This window comes from Eptesicus fuscus, chromosome 15, assembly GCF_027574615.1.
Source record: "Eptesicus fuscus isolate TK198812 chromosome 15, DD_ASM_mEF_20220401, whole genome shotgun sequence".
NCBI lineage: Eukaryota > Metazoa > Chordata > Mammalia > Chiroptera > Vespertilionidae > Eptesicus > Eptesicus fuscus.
The window spans coordinates 4,712,570-4,732,169 of NC_072487.1; the positions used below are offsets into that span (position 1 = coordinate 4,712,570).

The 19,600-nt window shown below is 55.2% G+C and overlaps 2 protein-coding genes across 4 annotated transcripts in view; one reads left to right on the forward strand and one right to left on the reverse strand.

The window, feature by feature from the left end:
- Nucleotides 1–2,956: 2,956 nt before the first annotated feature.
- LOC129151725 (NUT family member 2G-like) lies at nucleotides 2,957–9,437 on the reverse strand. Its single transcript, XM_054727618.1, has 7 exons — nucleotides 9,422–9,437; nucleotides 6,709–7,426; nucleotides 6,232–6,360; nucleotides 5,627–5,766; nucleotides 4,927–5,171; nucleotides 4,370–4,486; nucleotides 2,957–3,869 (listed from the first exon to the last, which is right to left on the reverse strand). The coding sequence occupies exons 1-7, from the start codon at nucleotides 9,435–9,437 to the stop codon at nucleotides 2,976–2,978; spliced, it is 2,259 nt and encodes a 752-aa protein (XP_054583593.1). The 3' UTR covers nucleotides 2,957–2,975.
- A 1,662-nt stretch (nucleotides 9,438–11,099) lies between these two features.
- Nucleotides 11,100–19,600, forward strand: part of LOC129151658 (putative spermatogenesis-associated protein 31C1) — a 42,806-nt gene continuing 34,305 nt past the window's right edge. Inside the window, exons 1-2 of one of the 3 annotated variants that reach the window (XM_054727351.1) lie at nucleotides 11,100–11,158; nucleotides 15,664–15,762. In XM_054727351.1, coding sequence (XP_054583326.1) covers nucleotides 15,760–15,762 — 3 coding nt within the window. In that variant the 5' untranslated portion in view covers nucleotides 11,100–11,158; nucleotides 15,664–15,759. The other 2 variants (XM_054727350.1, XM_054727349.1) reach the window with 2 other exon arrangements.

The window sequence follows — 19,600 nt, forward strand, 5'->3', positions numbered from 1 at the left end:
GTGGTGAACGGACTTGCTCCTATGTCACTGGCATTTCCCCAGGATGCCAGGGCTTCCTCCCGGGGATTTATTCCTCCTGGAGGAGCAGGAAGTCTCTGCAGCCAAACCTGCCTGGTGCCTCCCAGGCTGTCCCAGTTCCTGGAGTGTGACCTGCCTTCAGTCCCCTGACCTCCCCAACCCCACTTTCCCCACAGAAAAACGGGGGAAAGGAACGCACTCCCAGGCTCTCTGTGCACCACCCCCACCCCAGGAGCTACAAGGAAGTGGAGCAGCAGGGAGCACTGAGCACACAGGGACACCAGCAGACCCTTCGGCAGACCCTTCGGTTGAGCATCTTGATTTCCCTGGAGGAGTGAAGGGAGGGCATTGCCCTTCCCACAGATTCCACTTCAGTCACTAGGAGCCCGTCCTGCTTCCCGCCTGACGCACTGCCCTCCAGGGTGTCCTGTCAAGTTTATTTTCTGGTGATAAAGAGGGTTGGCTGCAGGGGAATATGAAACACTTCTTCCCTCTTCTTCCCATTGCACCCAGCTTAGTATTTTACAGACGCTAATGTGCCAATCTCTCCAGGATTCCATGTAGCCCTGGACTTGGCCTCGCCCACGATTGAAGCAGCGATGGGCCTCCCGTCAGCCCCACTGTACAGGTTCCAGGGAGATTTCGGGGTTCCCAGGGCTCCGAGGTGGGGGCAGCCCAGGCTCTGCCTCCCCCTGGGACCTGTTCATCCAAACAATGACTCAAAGGCAGACACAGCAGGCGAGTGAGGACGGGCGCAGAGACACCCGGGGCCAGGTGTGAACCTGATGATGGGGAAGGCACACAGGGCGGAGCAAGTGTGTTCCCTTCAAACACACTCAGTGTTCCTGACAACCCTGGGGGCTGAGGGAGGAGGGGGGAGGGGTGTAACCTGTTTCATCACCGAGACCCTGAAAGCAGAGAAGTCGCAGGACTAATTCGCACCAGTGAACGAGGGTCCAGGCTCTGTCCCTCAGCCACACATTGGCATCCAGGGCCGGCCACCCCAGCACATCGGGTGCACATGGGGAGGATGCTGACCCGGGAGGGCTGGCAGCTTCTGGACCAGCCCACGACACACACACAGTCTGGCACAACCGCCGAGCCCGTTTCTCTGTGTTGAGGCCCAGCTGGACAGGGAACAGGCAGCGGCCGGGAAAGACGGGCCCAGGTGAGGAGTCTCCTTCACAAAGTGCCCAGGAGGCCGGGAGAGTGGGTGCTGCCCGCCGCACGGGACAAGGGAAGGCAGCGGAGGAGGAGCTGAGGGCTGACCTGCGATTTTGTGGGAGGGGAGGCCCTGACATGAGTCCATTCCCACCCGAGCTCTGTGTGGGGGCAGCAGAGGCCCAGGCCTCCTTTGGAACTGCACGGCCTCAGCCCTCCCATCGCTGCTGCGGGGCCACCGCCCGGGCCACAGCTCTGCATGCTGGGTGGGCTGGGGCCCTGCTCCGGAGCCTCAGCCTTCCCACCCAACCTGAGCCCAGGAAGGAATCAGAACTTTAACATGGGCAAGAGGCATTGGCCGGAGGCAGGGGGTGAGGGCCAGCGCATGGCCACGTGGGAGCAGAGCTGGGACAGGCAGTTCTGCAGACAGGGGTCTCCTCCTGGCTCTGCTCCTTCCCTCACTGCTGCCTCAACTGACTCTTATATCCGGGGTTCGGGTCCCCGCTTTGTCTGTGGGGTCTGTAGCAGTGCCCACAGCAGGTGACTGGGGCCCCTCCCTCAGCCTGGATCTCAGCTCCCACCAGCCCTGCACCCACACACACCTGGGCCCCTGCCGCCCCTGCTGGTGGTGCAGGTGAAAGGGCCCGCAGGTGTGAGGAGGACCTGTTCCCACGCGGATGTAAATCTGCGTCAGCATCTGTCACACAAGAGACCAGCCATGGCTGGAGGGAAGGGACAGCAGGCGTGGGTGTCCTTGAAACCCCGTTGTCCCTGAGCCCAGTCCCCCAGCCACAGCAGCTGGGTCCTGCTCCCCCAGCTGGACAAGATTGTCCCACACAGAAATCCTGCAAGGGACTTATCCTCCCGACCCACTGTCATTCCCCATGTACCCACCTTTAACAGGCTTGTCGCCATTACTCCCTGTCACCCCCTTGTCCCAGCCTCTCCCCCACCCCCCTCCACGTTCAGTCACCCACAGAGACAGAGGATGCTCCTCCTGCAGGAGGCCCAGAGGGGACAGCCTGCCCCTGAGGCCCAGCCTTTCCCTCTCGGGTCAGCCCAGAGTCTGGTCTTGGGAGCAGAAGTGATGTGAGGGGTCCCTGGGGATTAGAGAGCTGTGTGCTCCCAGGAGCAGTGGGAAGAGGTCCCTGTCAGTCGGAAGGAGGGACTGTGGATGCAGAGCGCCCAGGACCTCCCGCTCCTCCCTTCCTCTGAGGTCCCCTCTCCAAGGAGCAGCGCAGACCAAGTATGGACACAGCAGCCCCAGAGCATTTTCAAACAAAATTATCTTTATTCATAACTGACCCACAATGCCCCAAAGGTGCTAGTCCTAACCCCCCAGGCCCACCCCCACCCTAACGGTCCTGCCCTCCCTCCTACCCCACCCCAGGCCCATCCCCACCCTAAGGGTCCTGCCCTCCCACCTACTCCACCCCAGGCCCATCCCCACCCTAAGGGTCCTGCCCTCCCACCTACCCCACCCCAGGCCCACCCCCACCCTAAGGGTCCTGCCCTCCCTCCTACCCCACCCCAGGCCCACCCCCACCCTAAGGGTCCTGCCCTCCCACCTACTCCACCCCAGGCCCACCCCCACTCTAAAGGTCCTGCCCTCCCTCCTACCCCCACTCCAGGCCAACCCCCGCCCTAAGGGTCGTGCCCTACCTCCTACCCCACCCCAGGCCCACCCCCACCCTAAGGGTCCTGCCCTCCCTCCTACCCACCCAGGCCCACCCCGCCATAACAGTCCTGCCCTCCCTCCCTGCCTCCCATCCTCCCATGTCAGTGGAACCGCAGGATCAGCCCTGCGATGAGAAGGAGCCCTTGGCTCCTCTGGGGGACAGCCAGGTCCCATGGAGTCTGGGCCCCTCGGGGCGCTGGCAGTGGGGGACACACCCCTCTGCTCCATACTGGCTGCAGTGCCGCTTCCTCCAGCTCCCTGGGTCAGACGGGTCACCCTTTCTCTTGTGAGGCTGTGAGGAGGGAACCAGCCCCGGAGCCAGTGCTGGCCTCCCCCAGACCCCGAGCTCGGCCCCTGGGCCGGGGGTCTTCTCCGCATGGGCGGGGTCTCCCCCCAGAGCGCGCTTCCCAGACTGGCCAGTTGCAGGGGGAGCATGGCTGAGGCCTCGTCTCTGCAGGGACCCGGACTGGGCAGCGCCCCGGGGCCCCCGACCTCCAGGGCGGGCCAGGCCCGAGGCAGGGACAGGACTCAGAGAGAGCGCGCAGGGCAGCAGGCGGCCGGGAGAGGCCCAGAGGAAGGCCAGGCTGGCGAGGTCCTCCTCGGCCTCACGGGGCCTGTCCGCTGGCCCGAGCGGCTCCCTGACCAGAGAGGCCTCTCTGGGGACGCAGGCGCCCCTGGGTCCCCGTGCACAGTCAGCAGGCCCGTGGCCCTGGGGAGCAGCGGGGGGGCACCGAGCCCGGAGCGGTGGGGGCTCCTCACGCCCCGAAGAGACAGCAGCAGCCGGGGGCCTGGAGCGGGGGGCGTGTGCTGGGCCGCGCCTCTGCCGGTCCTGGAAGCCAGTCTCTGGCGGGCAGGCTGTGTCAATGACCTCCAGCTGGGGGCCGTACTCATGCCTCCGGGCCTCTGGGCTGCTCGCAGACTCAGAAGGACTGGAGTCCCACAGGGGAGCACCGTGACTCGGGGGTGCCTGCACGCCCCCCTCCTCGGAGGCCAGGAGTCGCTCCTCTGCCAGCTGGAGGAAGAAGGGGACAGTGACTGGCGCTGCACACGTGTGAGAGGAGGAGGAGGTGGGTGATGGGACAGTGACACTGGGGGGAGGAGCGGAGGAGGGGACACCGTGACTCGAATCCATGACAGTCATGTGGCTCTGCTCCGTCCCCTGTGCCATATTCCCAGCTTTGTGCCCCTGCCCTTCGGGGCTCCCATCCCCTCCTCCTCTCTGTTGTCCTCTCCTTCTTGTCCCGCGCTGCTCCCACCCAGGGCCGGCCCCTCGGCATGCGCTGCCTGCAGGCAGGGGTGGCGTGGACACAGGCATGTGCGCCCTGTTCCAGGTTGCTCCCTGCCCTGGCTCCCTGAGGCCCCTCCTCCCCAGCCCCCACCCCGATCTACCTGGATCCCTCCCTCCCTGACTTACTAGGGCCTGTCCCTCTATCTCCCCTGGGGTCCCTGGTCCTATGGCTCACTTGGGGTCCCCCTCCCATCTCCCTAAGGTCCCACCCTCCCCTGGCTCACCTGGGCAGCAGTGAGCCCTTCTTCCTGCTCCAACTTCTCAGCCAGGGCCAAGGGGTCCTGCTGAGCGTCTGGGGAATTCATTTGCTTCAGGAACTGGGGGTCAATGACCTCCTCCACCTGGGACAGAAGGAAGCGGCCATGAGCCCCTTGGCAGGGAGTGAACTGGGAGTCAGCGGGGCCTAGAGGACAAGTGGGAAAGCCAAGACCCACCCCGTCCTCCTGCACAGGTGGGTGTTTCACTCCATCACGGTCACACACACACACACACACACACACACACAGAAACACATACATGCACACACACACAGAAACACATACATGCACAGAAACACACATAGAGAAACACATACATGCACATACACACAAAAGGGAACACCCACATGAACACAGCACACACATTGCACCCACACATGCGCACACAGACACACACACTCTCACGCGCCCAGCTCAGCAGCAAAGAGCAGAGCCCAATCCCATCAGCCTGGGGGAACCCAGGTTTGGGTGCAGCAGCGCCACCCTCTGGGACCTTGTAGGCCCCGAGCTGTGAGCCAGCCCACCTGGGTGACAAAGTCTTCCTGGGAGCACAGCTGGTCCAGGTAGCTCAGGAGACCCTCATCCTGCAGCCACTCCTTCACTTCATCTTCCCATCCTCCACCGGGCGCCCCCATGGGCAGCTCATCCATGATGTCCATGTCCTCTTGCTCGGCCTCAGGGGGGATCCCATCACGTGACTCAGTCTCCCAGGGTGGCTGGGGTGTGTGGGCGCACTGGGTGCTGGGTACAGCCTTCCTGGGGGTGGGCGCTGGGCAGAGAGGGAAGAGGAGGAGCGTGAGGGGATAAAGCTCCCACCTCCAGGGCATTCGATGCTGAGGGCAGTATTGGGGCATTAATAAGGGTGTGGCTGGGGCAGGGCCACTGATGCCTTGTGACTGTGTGAGGGGAGGCCAGAGGGGAGCACCCAAGAGAGTCAGCTGTGAAGACGAGTGGAGCCACCCACTCTAAAAGGGGCCCCGCAGCCAGCCCGCTTCTCAGCAGACTTCATGTGGGGCCTTGACAGGGAGCAGGCGAGGGGATGAGAGGGTGGACCTGGTCAAGACCCCATGGGGACACAGGGCCGCTGAGGCCCGGCTCTCAGGGCTGTTTCCCTTGCAAGACCAAAGCCCCACTGAAGGAAAAGGGCCGAAAGGGGAGGACAGTGGCCTGCGCTAGGCCCTGTTGCCTTTGGCCATGGGCTCTCATGGGAACATGCTGGCTTACCTGGCTGCATGCCCACCACTAGGGCTGGGGGCCCCCGAGGATCAGGTCTCGGTGGGGCAGGAGGAGGCTGGGTCTGCGCCCCCTTCTTCAACTGCAACTTCTGAACGTGCATCTGCTCCTCCGCCTCAAACTCCATGAACCTGGGGGTGAGGGGCACAGGCTGTGCTGAGAAGGAGGCCACTGGGAGCCCCGCAAAGGCAGCAGCGGATGGAGGGATGGAGAGCAAGGGCCTTGGGGCTGCCAGGGCCCGGACACTGGGGAGGCAGGAGGCTGGCTGAGCACATTGCTGCACAGCCCCTCTGGCTGGAGTCTGGCCCACTGGGCGGGCACCTCCTCCCCAGCCTGTCCTGAGCCTTCATGTCCCACCCAGGACGGGTCAGCGTCAGAGGAGGGGGAGCTCCCGGGGAGGTGGGACAGGAGCACCCACGCTCTGAAGCTGAGGGAGAGACTCCTCCAGGACAAAGTGCCTCTGGGCTGTGGGGACCCCGTGCTGACACCCTCCTACCCCCTCCTCTCTGATGAGCCCTCACAGCTGGACCCTGCCCCGCAGGCAGCCCCTCATTCCCCCCCCCCCCCAGGTGTGGGGACCCAGGACCCTGACTCACTTTTCTGCCATCTCGAAATAGACCCTCCGGTCACAGGTGCTCTTGCGCTGCCATTCCTGCATGGCCCGCCCTATTCCCTCCTCCAGCGTCATGGTGGGCTTCAGGCGGGACAGGGGCCGGAGCGCTGGCCTGTAATGCCTCAGGGTCAGTCACGGTCCAGCCTGGCCTCCACCCGCCTGGCCACCCCAGCTCAGTGGAGCCAGTCCCACCCCCACCCGGCAGGACTGAGCGCCCACAGGTGAGGGAGGAGGCATCTGTGTGCAAAGACACGCCTTCCAGCTGCTGCTGTCACAGCCTCACATCCACACCAGCCCGTGAACCAGGACTGGAGGTGACCCCGCACTCGCACCCCTAACTGGGACCCCACCCTCAGGCCTTCCCGCCAGCGTCCCAGGATCAGCCAGCCTGCAGGCCCTCCCACCTCCTCTGTGATGGGAGAGCTCCGGGCGCACCCTCTGCCCTGCCCAGTGCACTCACATGAGGAAGCAGCAAAGAGCTTCCGCATCAGGACTCTGGGGAAGGTGCCCCCGGGCCAGGGCCTTGAAGCGCTGCCAACGATGGAAGTCCTCGTACACACTCTTGGGGTTAGAGGTGTCCTCCAGCGAGGCCCTGGACTGGGAGGCGGCCAGGCCACCCTCTATGGAAGCCCCGTGTGGCCGTGTTCCAGGGTCCACTCGGGGGATGATGGGGGCCAGCTGGGCAGCTGGTGGTGGAGCTTGAGGAGGAAGACTGGGACACCAGCCTCCATTGCCGGCCTGGGTGCCCCCAAAAGCCAAGGCGTGCATCATCGTCTCCACAGCAGTGGCTTCCAAGAAGAGGGGTGCAGGACACACAGCACCCCCACAGATGGCACCTGGAGCACTCCCGTAGAGGGGGGCCTGAGTCAGGACAATGGTCTGAGTCTGGGAGGGCTGTGGTCGTCTCCCTTCTGACCTGACCTGGTCCATGATGTTGTCAGCCCCAGTCCCAACGGGGCCTTGACCAGCATCTCCTGCCACCAGAGGTGTCCTGGGCCAAGCCGGCAGCACCAGGGGGCGGCCAGGGGGGAAGGACGGGGTCCTGGGGGGCGGCAGGTGCTGCTCCCCAGGGGGCCGGTGTGCGGGGCCAGTAGAGGGCGGGGGACAGGGCTGGGCCATGAAAGGAGTCATGGAGGCACCGGGCTTCAGGCTCACATCCGCTCCCCGCGCTGCAGATGCTGTTGAGACAAAGGAAAGGGGGGATGGAGGAGGGGAACCAGCACACAGCACTGAGGCGCTCTGGGCCCCTTCAGCCGCTGGGGAACCAGGGCCGTGAGTCTCACCAGGGAGGGCCATTTGGATGGGCAAACTGCGGAGGTGGCAAATGTCCTCAGGTCATTGTCACGCTCTGACCTCCAGTTGGGAATTATTCCACTGGAGAGCTTGCTCCCCGTTCACCAAGGCTCCCTGACCACTGTCTGCGAGAAGCAACAGCCCCAGCCAGCGCTGACCCTGAGAGCTTCCTAAGGATTCCCCGGCACCGACCCTGCCAGCCTCAGAGGCATGGCCCTGGGACGGAGTCTGCTCTGGGGCAACGACCCTAGGCAGACCCACTAGCGGTAGTGACCTTGGAACTTACATCTCCGAGGTGAGTTCTAGGCACCAAAGGGCCTCTGAGAACAGGCCGTGTCTAACATATTAGGGCCCATCTGCTCCTCAGTCTTCCTCCTCCTCAGTACAAGTCACCCCCTTTCTGTCCCGGGCTTGCACAACAACACAGAAACACTGGAGTAATGTCTCTCCACAAGAAGGCACAGGAGCCCTGATCTAACCCTTCAACACACCGCCCAGCATGCACATGTGTGTCGGAACCAACAGTGAACACTTAACACGGGCCAGGTCCTGCCACTCGGCCCCAGCGCTCAGACTGATGGCCACCCTCAGGAGCTCTGTCATTTCACAGCCAGCAATGGCTGCAGAGCGTTAGAGGAGGGCCACGGAATGGGGCAAAGTGGGACTGGTGGTAGGGGTTTCCAGAAACTTCCAGAGCTGCTGTCCTGTTAGATGGGTCGTGGGACTGCAGACTGGGTGAGGTCCTTCCCCCTCCAGCTCCCAACAGGGGGAAGTGAAGGCACAGTAGGAAGCAGGTGTGAGCGGTGACAGTGGGACACAGTTGTCTGAACACACCCCCGCTCAGAGGAGCTGGAGCAGACCTCGTCCAGGAGAGCACGCTGCACACCGCGCCCCTCATTACTCAGGACAGGCGGCCTTGGCCGTTTACTACTGACACAGACCATGGTCTTCCTGCCCCTGTGCTCCCTCCCCCTTAAAAAGGAATCCGCCTTCGCACACGTTCCACGGAACACCACCCACGCTCCACATCTGTTTTCTGTCCCTGAAGCAGGGACGTGGACTCTCAGCAAAATCCTCATCTCAAAGGTAAAGGGCGGGGCAGAGGGTGCGCCATGAGATGCAGGACAAGAGGGAGTGGGTCTGAAGACCTGGGTGGCACGGGGGCGGGGGGGGGGGGAACAATTCAAGGACAGCTCAGGGAACCAGGCCCGATCTTGGTGGAAGTTTCCGGACCGCCCTGCCCATGTGGATCCCAAGCCAACAAGCAGCTCCCTAAGCTGAGGAGCAGTGAGCTCTGGGCTGGCAGCAGGGGAGAAGCTCTGGGCTGCAGCAGGCGGAGGACCTTCCAGCCCAGCCCTCGGGCGGACATTTCATTGTGGACGTGTCCACACACAGCCCCACTGGACAGCTTTCTGGCTGAGGCCACCCTCCCACTGCCCCCTTCGCTCTAGTGCACTCAGCTCAATCCCTTAGAAAGATGCTGCGGGGCCAGCTCCAGGTGCCCGAAGAACAGCCCACAGGACTGGGCTTTCCCGTGACCACCCTGTGCCACCCCCACGACATCGCCCACTACTCCCCCCACACACGTGGAAGCGGCTCGTCTCCCCTCTGGGAAGAACCCACGTGCCTGCTGCCGTCCTTTCTCCACACCCAGGCATGTCCCTGAGCCACCCTGACCCCCCTCTGAGGAGCCCTCCTGGCCAGTGCCGTCACAGGTTCCCACTGGCTCCCAGCCGCCCCGGGGGACAGGTCCTTGGAGGTCCAGTGCTCTCTCCCCCCTACTGCACTCAAACCGAGTTTCCCCAGTGTCACATTTCAATCCCAAGTTTTGAGGGACAGCTCAGTGTTTAAACCATCCCCCCTCCAATCTATAGGCTTACCTCCTACTGAAGCCATCCCCGCAGGCTCATTCACTGACCACCGCTGCCTAGTAGCCTCCACAACCAGAAAAGTCAAGTCGAGGATCCAGAGAGTGACCTGCTCCAACAGCTGCTCAGCATCCAGTGGAGGGAAGGTTTGGATTTGAACGGTAGAATGTAGGACTCCTGACATTCTGCAGCGGGGGAGGGGCAGAGGACCATGGACTGGGGTTGGGTGGGGGGCATTCCATGGAGGGCTCTGATAGGTAGGCAAGAACCAGCAGTTCCTTTCAAATTTAAAGTCACAAATATAAAGACACACTAGCAGTAATGACCTTCTCCAAGGTAAGTTGTAGGCACCCAGTCATTGATGTGCCCTTTATCTCCGTTCTTGATCCATCACCCTAGTTCTGGGTCCCTCAGCCTGCTTCCTACCTGGTCTTGGTTTACTTCAATGCAGGCTACACTTTCTGAACAAAATTCAGAACATGCGGCCTGAAGAAATAATGGGAACTTATGGCTCATGGATCCCAGTGTTTGAAATTAGGATTGACCCCGCCGAGGCGGCATGCTCAGTGGCTGTGTGCACCTCATTCCTTAGGAAGCAGTCATGTGGCCCCAAGTTCCACCCAATGCTGGAAGCACAGCAGATGCAGCCGGCCCAGCCTTACAAACCATCCCCTTTGCTCCAGTCCATCAGGGCAAGGCCCTGCAGCCTACAGGGCAAGGCCAGAAATCACCACATTTTGTTTCTCAGAGTATTGGGTTCAATGTCTAACTTTTTACCCTTTGAGTGATTTTAATGTAATGTTTTAAACAAGTAATGCCTTTGCATAGTTCACAAATTGTGCAAAATGGAAAATGTAGTGGAGTCTTTCTCCTGCCTCTTTCCCCTCTTGCAAATGACCGGAAAGATGATGGTATAATTTCAGTTTCTTTGGAAAGTATGACAAACTCAAGTCAGTATGTTGATTCTGTTACTATATACATGTTTTATTGACAAGTGAAATTCTGCAATATAATTGAAAAAAAAAATGCAGGGTGGGCAGGGTGACATTGTTCCCATGCTACCTGCCATGTCAAGGGAAACTGGCCCAGGCAGCCACGTTTTGATCAATGTTTGAACAACCACCTTGAAACAGAAACATCTGTGAAGCAACATTTATTGAAAAGCCTCCACGTAATAAATAAATACAGGAGGAACGGGGTCAGGGGCAAGTGTCTCTTAGGGTGTGTCCGAGGTCTAAAATTCTTGGCCAGAATTGTGCGATGGAACGCCCAGACTTCTAGGAGGAAGGACTGCTCTTCAGAAACCACGGAAATGCACTCCAAGGGCATGGAGGCATTGCCCCTCCGAGGAAAGTGCTTCAGGCCCGCCTCTCCCAACCTCTGTCCCAGGGGCAGCTAAGTGCACGGCCTGCACGTTTGCAGCTTTAAAACCCAAGTGCTCCCTGCACACGCGCTGGGAGGTTCTGAGGAGGAGGACCTGCAGGAGGCTTCCCAGGGGCCCCCTCCCTCCACCTCCTTCCTCTGCTGCAGGGACAGCCTGGGCCTCTTCCCAGGGGGCCTCGCGCCAGGACGCAGGAGCACGCCCACTGGGGGCGGGGCTCTGTCCTGCAACTGCTCCCAGCGTCCGTTGCGGCCGTTGGCCCCCATAGGCGCGCATGCGCTAACGGCAGGGAGGGTCCCCAACTGCCGCCCAGGCTGCGCGTGGGGCCTGGCATGGCGGCCTCCAGAGTCCGTTAGGTAAACAGGGAGGTAAGGGGCGCGCGGCCTCCTCACCCCTCAGGGGTCCCCCTCTTCTCCGCTGTTCACCACGTGGGCTGTTTGCCCCCAGGTCTGTGTTCACCCCCACACCGCTCACTTCCGGTGGTGTGTCCCCTGGGAATGGATTCTAACTGGCTGTGCTGGGCGGGGCGGTCAGGGATGCGGGGCCTCCACTGGGTCCAGGAATGCCTGTGAGCTGTCCCCTCGGGGCCCCTTCCGTGTCCCCCGCTTTCTGAACACGCAGCTCCCGGCAGTTCTTCCGAATTGGAAAGCGTCCTCCGGTTCAGCAGGAAGCCGCCGCCTCATTGAAATGAGAGGACAGGGCGAAGCCTCCCCCCTCCGCACAGTTCACAGGCCTGCCTTCCCCATGGAGCCTCTCAGCCCGCGGTTTCCTTCACCCGCACCCGCCACTGAGGGAGCGGCCTTGCTGACCGACAGTAATGCCTCTGCCCCGAAGCCTGGGGTGGCGGGCAGGCCTGGGGTGTGTGAGGCCTGGGGTGGCGGGCAGGCCTGGGGTGTGTGAGGCCTGGGGTGGCGGGCAGGCCTGGGGTGTGTGAAGCCTGGGGTGGCGGGCAGGCCTGGGGTGTGTGAAGCCTGGGGTGGCGGGGAGACCTGAGGTCTGTGAAGCCTGGGGTGGCGGGCAGGCCTGGGGTGTGTGAAGCCTGGGGTGGCGGGCAGGCCTGGGGTGTGTGAAGCCTCGGGTGGCGGGCAGGCCTGGGGTGTGTGAAGCCTGGGGTGGCGGGCAGGCCTGGAGTGTGTGAAGCCTGGGGTGGCGGGCAGACCTGAGGTCTGTGAAGCCTGGGGTGGCGGGCAGGCCTGGGGTGTGTGAAGCCTGGGGTGGCGGGGAGACCTGAGGTCTGTGAAGCCTGGGGTGGCGGGCAGACCTGGGGTGTGTGAAGCCTGGGGTGGAGGGCAGTCCTGGGGTGTGTGAGGCCTGGGGTGGCGGGCAGGCCTGAGGTCTGTGAAGCCTGGGGTGGCGGGCAGGCCTGGGGTGTGTGAAGCCCGGGGTGGAGGGCAGGCCTGGGGTGTGTGAAGCCTGGGGTGGGGGGCAGGCCTGGGATGGTGGGCAGGCCTGGGGTGGCGGGCAGGCCTGGGGTGTGTGAAGCCTGGGGTGGGGGGCAGGCCTGGGGTGTGTGAAGCCTGGGGTGGCGGGCAGGCCTGGGGTGTGTGAAGCCTGGGGTGGCGGGCAGGCCTGGGGTCTGTGAAGCCCGGGGTGGCGGGCAGGCTGGGGTCTGTGAATCCTAGGGTGGCGGGCAGGCCTGGGGTCTCTGCCTGTTCACTCGGTGGCGGGAATCTGAGGTGTGGATTCAAATGTGTGCGCTCGCTTTGTCTGCGGATGTCTGTGATCACGGGGAGGTCATGCCTGTTTTTGTGGGTGTGTAGGGTTGAGTGCTGTATTTGGAGGGTGTTGAGATGTAGTGCGTGATACTCAAGCAGTTGGTAGTAATGTGTTTGTCATTTGGTGTTTGCTGAAATTTACTCGTTTTGTTTTTCCCCCTTTGAATTCTGGTTTTTTTCTAAAGGCCGATTTGGAAGGATTATCTGCATACACATAGGGCAATGTTAAGACAAGTGCAGGCATTCATTTTCTTGGATGTATGATCTGTGTTTTGTATTTGAGGAATGTAGATGGGTCATTGTGTATTCGGGGCATGTTGTAATGCGTGTATTTCTTTTTGTGATCTACGCCTGTTTCAGTGCGCAGAGAGCAGGACTGTGACTATTTTTAGGACTGGTAGGTCTTGTATATGGGGGTGTGCAGTAGTGTTAGTATGATTTGGTGTGGTGTGTGTGTGGCTGTATTCTGAAAGATGGAAGAGTTAATTCTGCGTGGGAATTTGGGAGTGTGGGGTTATGTATACGTAGGTAGTGTGGCATGAAGTGTACTTGGGACATAAGTATAGGGAGATGGGTTTGCATATTTGCAGTGTACTGGGTGTTTGTGGGTATATTTGGGGCTTGTGGAGAGTGTGTGTGTGGAGTTTACGTGTGTATTCCAGGGCCATGGCCATTGGGAAGGATATTTGCTGGAGCTACATGTTTGTATTTTCAGTAGGGGCTCTAAGGCTTACATATTTTGGGTACCAAGTATGTGTATATTTGACGGAGAGAGGGGTTTCTGTGCTTATACAGGGGAGTGGAAGGATTGTATCTATGTATCGGAGGTGTGTGATAAGGTTATTTGTTAGTATTTGTGGATGTGAGAGCTGACTTATTAGCTAGAGGTAATTTGGAAGTTATTTCATATGTGTTTTGCTGGAAATATTTCTGCATGTCTTGCCCATGTTTACTGGTATGTGCTTATATCTATCACCAGGTACTTGAATTATCAGTTTGTTCAGGGGTTCTTAGGTGTACTTAAAGTGTATTTCTTTGGAGAATACTAAAGTGTTTCTACATGTATTTGCTAGTAGTTGGCAAGCAGTGGTCTGTATATTCAGAGTGATTCTAGAGAAAAAATGTGTATAGTGTGCTTTTTTTACATATTGCAGAGGAGAGGTGATGAGGTTATATTCTGGAGAGGTGGCATAATGTATAGTATTTAAGGGGTGTATATATTCAGGGATTGGGAATATTTGCGTGTGTGTGTGTGTGTGTGTGTTTCCATAGGTGTGTGAGAATTGTGTATGCACATTAGTGAGAGTTAAGGGATTGTCAGTGCTTTTGTGTTTTGCATGTATCTATCTGAGCGTGTGGGGTGGATATTCATGAGTGGTTTGAGGTCTGTGTATTTGGGATTTGTGAGTGTGTCCGGAGGTTTAGGGTCCTCTTTGCATCTGTTCCAGAATGTAATGCTTGCAGAATTTGGTGGTGTTGCTTGTATGTGTCCTCTCAGTGTGTGTGAGGTGGACTTACATGTATTTGATAAGTAGTAGTTTGTGACTGTGTATGTATTTGAGTTCCTGGAGTTTGTGGATGGGCTGTATATTCTAGGGAATGTGAGAGTTCACTTTGCGTGTTTACAAACAAAGAGACTGTCCAGGGTGTGTGTGTGTGTGTGTGTGTGTGTGTGTGTGTGTGTGTTCAGGAATCATGGAGTGTGTGCATTTTACGGCTGTGGGATTGCATATGGATCTTTATTTGGGTGACATATGAGACAATTGTGTACATGATGGTTTTAGAGGGCCTGTGTGTGTAGGTATTCAGTGTGTATATCTGGGTGGTATGTTGGTTTCCCATTTTTGTATACAGGCCCATGTTGTGTGTGTGTATATATAATTGTAGGTGTAGAATGTGAATATTCAGGATGATTAGAGTTTCGTTGGTAACAATTCAGGTACTAAGAGGTGGCCTATCTATATATTCAGGGAGAGTGAGGGTAGAAATGTACATGTGTATTCATATATGTAAATTAATTTTTGTTTATATATCTGGGTGGGAGTGGAGGTTCCTACTCAGGGTGTAAGTGCGTTGTACACACAAAATCGTATGACGGGATGGGGTGCGCTGGAACTGGCTCATACTAGCTTGGGATAGTTGACGGTGCATATCTCTCTGGGGCTCTGTTCATCAGGTGGGTAAAGTCTTTCCTGCATCCTCCTGAGAGTGGTCAGCATTCACCAGCACCCCACTTGTGTGTGTTTGTCTGGATGCATGTGTGTGTGGAGCAAGAATATTCATGTATCAATGGGCATATGCATTGGAGGCTCTCTGTGAATGCAAGTGAGGCATCTGGGGCTGTGGGCCCTCCTATGTGTGCATGGACCCTGGTCATTCTGAATCATCGCATTGCTCTTAATCAGGTTGGTCCATTCTTTAGGGCCAAAGAACCCTATAGGTGTTGGTGATTTCTGGCCCCTCTTCCTACAGATGGATTGGGGGTGTCTGTCCTTTAGGCAAGTGGTCATTTCTTTATTCTTTAGCATTTGTATGGTCCTGGCATCGGGGGCCCTAGATGGGTGGACCTGGTGGACAGATAGCCATGCAGAACAGAACCGTCACAGGTGTACTGCTGGCCTGACAGGCCGCAGTCAGAAAGATGCAGGGATGGGGGCTTCCTGGACAGGAGGTCAGATGGTGAAGTGTTACCGTTGGCAAACTCCCTAAGAGTCAGCTGGGCAGGTACTGGTGTTACTGACTCTTCTGGGCTAAGGTGGGTGGGCAAGGACAACTTTCACATGGGGTCCAGGTGATGAGTTTTGTTGTGTATCAGGCTGGTCAGTGATGTCACTAGTTCTTAACCCACTTATCTCCATGGAAAGCTCGACCCTTTTGAATAAGAAGGACTTTAGGGTTCAGTGATATGACAGGGATGGAGGTGGAGAGGCTTTGTCCCTGAGGATGGCTAGGGGCTGACACCTGGAGAGACAGGGAGTCCCATTCTGAGGACATATATGACTCTGATATTTCCAAACGCTTTAGACATGCTCTCCTTTGTTTTCTGAAGGCCCAGGATGATTCTGGAACTGAGATGAATCTCTTCTCAGCCTCATGTTTCACAGATAGGATGACATGACCCTCTTTTCTCTATTCCATGTTGATCTGCAAACAACCAGAGGGAACCACATGATGAGTGTAGCCACCAGCTGACCCCACAGCTGCCTCTTACCTCTCTTAATCCCTCCCAAGAATTTATTGGGTCTTCCTTCCTTATGGTGAGTCTCCTTCTGGTCTTTTCTCTCCCATGGTGAATCCTCCTGCCAACAGAATGTACTCCTCACTTGTTTGAATGTCCCAATAACTGCTTGTGTGAGTATAAGCGGATTCCTAGTAGCTCTCACTGCCCTCTTCATAACCTAGCCCAAATAAAATGACAGTGTTTTGTACTGATCCTATTGTGGGTTGTTGCCAGAAAGGAGCCAGGCCTTAGTTTTATATTTTAAAATGTTATATCTATACATATAAAAGCCTAAGTGACTGTTCGACTGTTGGACCAGTAGCTATGACATGCACTGACCACAGGGGGCAGACACTCAATGTACAGGCATGGAAACATGGAACAGACTGATGAATTTCAGAAGGAAGGGAGGGAGGGGATTCGTGCACCGGTGGGGTCCATTGGCTTGGCCTGCACCGGGCCTCCAACATCCCCTGAGGGATCCCAGATTGCGAGAGGGCACAGGCAAAGGGACCCCACCAGTGCACGAATCAGTGCACTGGGTCTCTAGTATTTAAATACACATGCAGTATAATGTATACTAGTTACAAGGTAGATGTTCTTGGGGTTGTTTGTTGAAAATTTTTCTTTTTTTGCTTTGGTTCTGAAAGGGGAAGGCACAGCTCTGAGTTTTATGGGTGAGGAACAGGAGTACCTTGGTATCTCAAGTCAGCACTGAAAATCCCCCACCAGGTGCAATTAATGCAAAATACTAGAATGGCTGAGATTGGACAGAGCTGGTCTAGGGTGCAGGATCTGAAGAAGGGGCCACGCACAAAGGAAAACACTAGACATGAAATATGAATTTAGAAGGCATGGGGGGCCAGGTGGAAACCTGTCTCTAGTGGAGAAGCTCACTGAAACCCCGGACCTGTCAACTTTTATTCACTTGAATACACATTTGCCCTTTAGGAATGCATACAGGCATATCAAAGGTAAAGTTTGGTAAACAGTGAAAGCATTATCAGGTTAGGGAATTGCCTTCAGCCATTGAGCCCACAGCAGGCAATATTATGCTGATTTTCAGGCCTGCTAAATATCAAAGTCCATTGGCCTTCCAATGGGTCTTTTCACAATTATATGCTAACTGTTGGTTTTAGCCTCAGGCATTTCCCCCTTTTTCTTTTCTTAATAAATCTAGAAAGTGTATGCCATCTGCAGGGCTTGAGTCCTTTTAAGACTTCATTTGCATCTGCAGACTAGAAATAAACATATAAGAACAAGAATGAAAAAGCAAATGTAGGGAGTACCAATGAAAAGGATTGAGTTCTTTCATGTCCTTTTAAATTGCTGTCAGCCACTTAAGGAATTAGTTTGTAGTAGTTTCCTTTCTGTGCCATCAGTTCTTTGAGTTCCCCTTCCCAATCACTGTCCCCTGTGACATGACAACAATGATATTCAAGTTCTGGATGGTGGACAAACAATGGGCAATGACAATGCAGGTCCGACCTTCTTTGGCTTTGTCCAGGTCAACCTGCACCATTGCACAACTGATGACTGCTGGCATGGCAAGGCTTCTTCACCATCCCCCAGGTCATCTCTGGACTGTTTCTCCTCTGTCTTGTTCTCCTCCCATTCCTTATCTTCAGCGTGTGGCTTGGGGCTACTGCTATCTGTGGCTGGAGTAGTCGATTGTCTGCAGCCATAGGTACAGGTTGAGGCCTTGCAGGAATCCACATGGGCTTGGAGGAGCTTTCTGGAAATACACAAGCATATCCTCGACCAAAGGTTAACAAGGGGTCTGGGCCCTTCCATAAGCCAGACACGGGATCTTTCCATTTAACCAGACCATTTTCCTTTGGCTTATTCTGACACCATTGTAATTCCATGGGTGTCTTACCATCAGCCTTACAAGTGAAAAAATTTAAAGTAATTAAGGTTTTGTGTAGTTTATTAACAGGAGGTTTTTCCTCTATTTCCCTTTTTGTTTTTCAAGTTGGGAATTTAGCCACTGATATTGGCGTTCTATAATTGCCTGTCCTTAGGAAGTGTATGGTATTCACGTAATGTGCTGAATTTCCCACTTTTTACAAAATTGCTGGAAATGACAGCTGCTTAAATAGTATAAATAGACTTTGGTCACTGAGCCATTTTAATCGAGCAGTCTCATCTCAGTTCTATTTGCCAGGCCAGAAGCATAGGCAGAATCAGAAATAATATTAAGAGGCTTTTGGAAATTCTGTAGTGCAGCCTTGATAGCTTCCAATTTAATTATTTGCATAGAAGTATGACTGGCCTGGATGACTCGGTCTGAATTCATTGCATGATAAGCAGCTTTACCATTAGATGAACCATCAGTAAAAACGCTTACTGCTCCAGGAATAGGTTCCTGCCTAGTATTTTTTTTTTTTTTTGGTATAATAGTAGGGGTGTAATATAAAAATTTTAATAATTTGTTGGGTTTTTTTGTGTTGTTTTTTTGTTTTGTTTTGTTTTGTTTTGTTTTTTGTAGGTGAAAACTAAGTTTCCCTGAATATCTACTTAGTCCAATTTGCCAATTCAAATCAGTCTGAAATAACATTTCTAATTGCTTCCCATTGAGGGGAAGATAGATGCATTGGGGTTCTTCTCCTCTAAGCTGCCTGCAGTGCTTTCTGAGTTGAGATATTAACTGAGCCATGAGTTCTATACATGTAACCATAATTTTAGAGAATTAATGCCCTAAGTTTACCCATTCAATAATAGTAGGAGAGTTTTTATTTTATAAGATGACTCCAGTGGGACTATTTGCAGTAGGATTAATCTGTCCTAATAAAGGCAATTCAGGTTGTACCCATGCTACTTGGGTTGAGGAGATTGCTATTAAGTATATCTCTTTATCGCATCCAGCGCAGCTATAGAACAGACAGTAGTCTTGAGTAGGGGTGGCTGGGGATTGAGAAAATGAAAGCAAGAGACAGGGGAAAAGCTGGGACCAGGTGAGACAGCTGGCCCTCTGATGGAGAGACAGTGACCCAGAGCCGGTGCAGCGTGTTTATTATATACAGCATGATTCCAGGAAGTTTAACTAAAGTTTAAAACAAAGGAAATTATGTGAAATCATGGTTAAAGATCAAGCTGTAATTTTTCATTCTTGTGGCTTCTTTGTAATAGTCACCTGGCTAAGCCCAGATAATTGTGTCCGTTCATTGCACCTGGATGAACTTAGATAATGAAACCCACCCCCTGGCACCTGAGCTAAGGGTCAGGCTGACAACATACCTGCCACTGGCATGGTACATCTCCAGGATGCTCTGCCAACGCCTCTGGATTCAGCTGATAATAATTAAAGAAATGCTCATGTGCCTTCCCAGACACTCTACAGATTACCTGCTCAATTCTTAGGAACTCCTTCCTACCTTCATCTGTTAATGTTCAGGGCAAGGAAAGATTAGAATCACCCCTAAGTGTATTGAATAAATTTGTCATTTCTCCTGTAGAGATTTTTAGATAAGGTCTTAACCAATTAATGTCCGCTAATAGTTTTTGAAAACCATTTAAGATTTTAAGGCAATCTTTTCATATTTGTACCTTTTGAGGTTTAATACATTGGTTTTTATTATTTTTTTAATCTATCTTCTTGCACAAAAGCATTTTAATGAATATACTTTACCAATACATGACCAAAGGTAAGGATAAAATCAGTCTTGTGTTCTGAATCTCCTGGTTGGATCTGATATGGAGATGTGAAAAATGAATTCTTGCTTCACTTTGTTTTTTTGTGTTTTTTTTCATTATACAATGAAAAATTTATTAAGAGGGTAGACTTTACATTACATTTGTTTTTACCACAGTTAAATAAAATTAAAAAAGAGAAAGCCTTTGGATAAATATGGGTATTGGTTCCCCATTTTTAA

What these genes read in the sequence shown, in the direction of transcription:
- LOC129151725 (XM_054727618.1), bottom strand. An exon ending in TATTTCGAGATGGCAGAAAA is followed by an intron (nt 5,767 to 6,231) that starts GTGAGTCAGGGT and finishes CCTCACCCCCAG; the next exon opens with GTTCATGGAGTTTGAGGCGG. An exon ending in AGGAAGACTTTGTCACCCAG is followed by an intron (nt 4,487 to 4,926) that starts GTGGGCTGGCTC and finishes CTTCTGTCCCAG; the next exon opens with GTGGAGGAGGTCATTGACCC.